This window comes from Carlito syrichta, unplaced genomic scaffold (assembly GCF_000164805.1).
Source record: "Carlito syrichta isolate Samal-C Ts95f unplaced genomic scaffold, Tarsius_syrichta-2.0.1 Scaffold312159, whole genome shotgun sequence".
NCBI lineage: Eukaryota > Metazoa > Chordata > Mammalia > Primates > Tarsiidae > Carlito > Carlito syrichta.
The window spans coordinates 246,542-248,959 of record NW_007256255.1 but is presented as its reverse complement, the minus strand read 5'-3'; the positions used below and the strand labels follow the sequence as shown (position 1 = coordinate 248,959).

Below are 2,418 nucleotides of genomic sequence, written 5' to 3'. Positions count from 1 at the left end.
CACTCACCTCAGCCTCCCAAAGGCGCAGGATTACAGGCTGAGCCACCGAACCCGGCTAAAACAGTTCTTGAATGCATCATTTTGGATGCTTTTTAGTGTTTCTGCCGTTTTTTACCCACCTCTTCCACACTTTAACCTTTGAGGACTTTTTTCATTCAAGGAAACAAAAAAGCCGCTTGGGGTGAGATCAGGTGAACAGGGAGGGTGGGGTATGGGGGCTGTGCTGTCTTTGGTCAAAATCTGCTGAACACTCCGTGTATGTGGGCAGCACACTCATAAATCACTCATCAAGGGCAAATGTGTTAAAAGAATCTCCAAAACCAGTTCACTGAAGCCAAACACAGTCTCCTACAACACTAGCTGGTACACAGATGCCCATGGGGTCCTAGAACAGTTACCTAGTCGGGGGGAGCCAGTACTACAAGGGGCCCAACCCCGAAAAACTTACTCCGGATTTTTGGGGGTCCTCCCTCATATAATCCTAATATATTTATATTAAATGTGCCCAGCTGACACATCAGCTAAATAAAGGATTGTCTGCCATAACGGAATAACTGACTTGTGAGAAGTAAGCCAAATCTGAGGAAGCAGATAGTAGACAAGTGTCCTGACCACCAGGTGTCACCACTGGCCCTGGGGGACGGAAGAGCAAAACAGTCTAGGCCTCAGAGTAAGGCTGTCACCTGCGCCTGCGGGACATTCACAAGCTGATTTAGGCCTTTCAGCATCTTAAGAGGTGGTCTGCTGGGTGTGGAGTCTCACGCCTGTCATCCCAGCACTTTGAGAGGCAGAGGAAAGAGGATTGTCTGAGCCCAGGGGTTGGAAACCAACCTGGGGAACTTGGCAAGAACTCGTCTCTACGATAAATCAAAAAATTAGCCAAGCATGGTGGCACGTGCCTGTAATTCCAGCTACTTGGAAGGTTGAGGCGGAAGGACGGCCTAAGCCCAGCAGGTCAAGGCTGCGATGGCCATGAGCGTGACACTGGGCAACAGAGTGAGATTCTAACTCAAAAAAAAAAAAGAGGTGGTTCAATATTTTGGTACCATTCTAAGTGACATTGTTCTCACACAGGTGTGTTTAAAATGACTGTATGATTAATGAGTGGGATATCCATATGTCATCATAATTTAGTTTAAAAACTATCCTCAGTGGACTGTTTTTGAAATTTTGTTCCATATATCCTTCGGTTTAGCCAAGTAGACATTTTCTGGCTTCCTCAGGTTCAATATTGCCACAGCAGACAAATTTCTGGCCCCAATTCCACAACCCAATGACATTCTTTCCTTTACATTCTTAGTGGGATGCCAGATAAAAGGAAAGCAGTGTATTTTTAGGGTAAATATAAAGTCTAAGACCAGCATATATGGGTCATATAAATCCTATCAACCCTGCTCCTTGACCTCAGGAACTCAAAGCATCATTTTTTAAAAAAAAGTCCTTTGTTTTCTATTTTTGAAAGGAACACTTTGGGGTAAATCTGTCAACCTGTGAATCGTTCTTTAGTGACTCAGGGAACACTGTCACTCCTGGCACTACCCTGCAAACCTGTAATGACTCTCCCCGGGGGTGTCCAGGGACTCATTTCAAAACGAGGGCAGGGTCTAGGTTCCCTTTCTGGTTCCGAGTCCCCCAAGCTGAGACCCCGCAGTGGCCACTCCAAGAAGGGCAGGCATGGAGCGCTCAGCTGGACACGCAGCCCAGGGATGCGGCATCGACCGCAGCCAGGTCTGCCAGGAACACTTGACTCAAGCCAAGCCCGGCCAGGCCCACCCCGCCCCAGGCTGGGCGGCCAAGTCCCCGGCTCGTCCCACCCGGGAGAAGGTGGCGGGCGAAGCGCAGGTTTCTGTTCGGCTCGAACACTCCTGGAGCTGCCGCTGCTGGGGCTATTTTTGTTTTTCTTTTAGCAGCTCGAGTTCCACCTTCATTTCACCATCATGGACACAAACCAGAAGCATCGTCTCCCTCCGGCTCCAGCCCCCATTCCTGGAGGATTTGGAAGGGAGGAGCCGATGCCGGGAACCATCTGGAAGCGCGGGCGCGGGAGCCAAGGCCGGCCGAGATGAGCGCATCTGCAAAGCCCTTTCCAGATCAATACACCCCTGGTCGAGTTCGGCCCGGTCCGCGGGGAGAGGCGAGGTCACGGGCGCGGGCGGGCGGGCGGCCCGGGCGGGGATGCTGCGCGCGGGGCGGAGCGCGCCCGGCGCCGGCGACTCACCTGGAGGACTCGGCCGCGAAGCTGCCACCGTCCAGCAGCCGCATCTTGCAGAAGAGCACGCCGTTGACGAAGGGCACCGAAGAGAGCTCCTCGAGCTCGAAGTCCACCTTGAACTTGAACTTCTTCTTCTTCATCATCGTGAGCACCCGGCGCCTGCGAGCGGGGCGCGCGGCCAGGGGCCTCCGCCTCAGCTCGGCGGA

At 52.6% G+C, this 2,418-nt stretch overlaps 1 protein-coding gene across 1 annotated transcript in view; it reads right to left on the bottom strand.

The window, feature by feature from the left end:
• The window catches only part of FAM102B (family with sequence similarity 102 member B), a 74,764-nt gene extending 72,352 nt beyond the window's left edge, over window positions 1-2,412 (bottom strand). Inside the window, exon 1 of the mRNA XM_008069654.2 lies at window positions 2,219-2,412. Coding sequence (XP_008067845.1) covers window positions 2,219-2,355 — 137 coding nt within the window. The 5' untranslated portion in view covers window positions 2,356-2,412. The remainder of the gene's footprint in view (window positions 1-2,218) is intronic.
• Window positions 2,413-2,418: the final 6 nt, after the last annotated feature.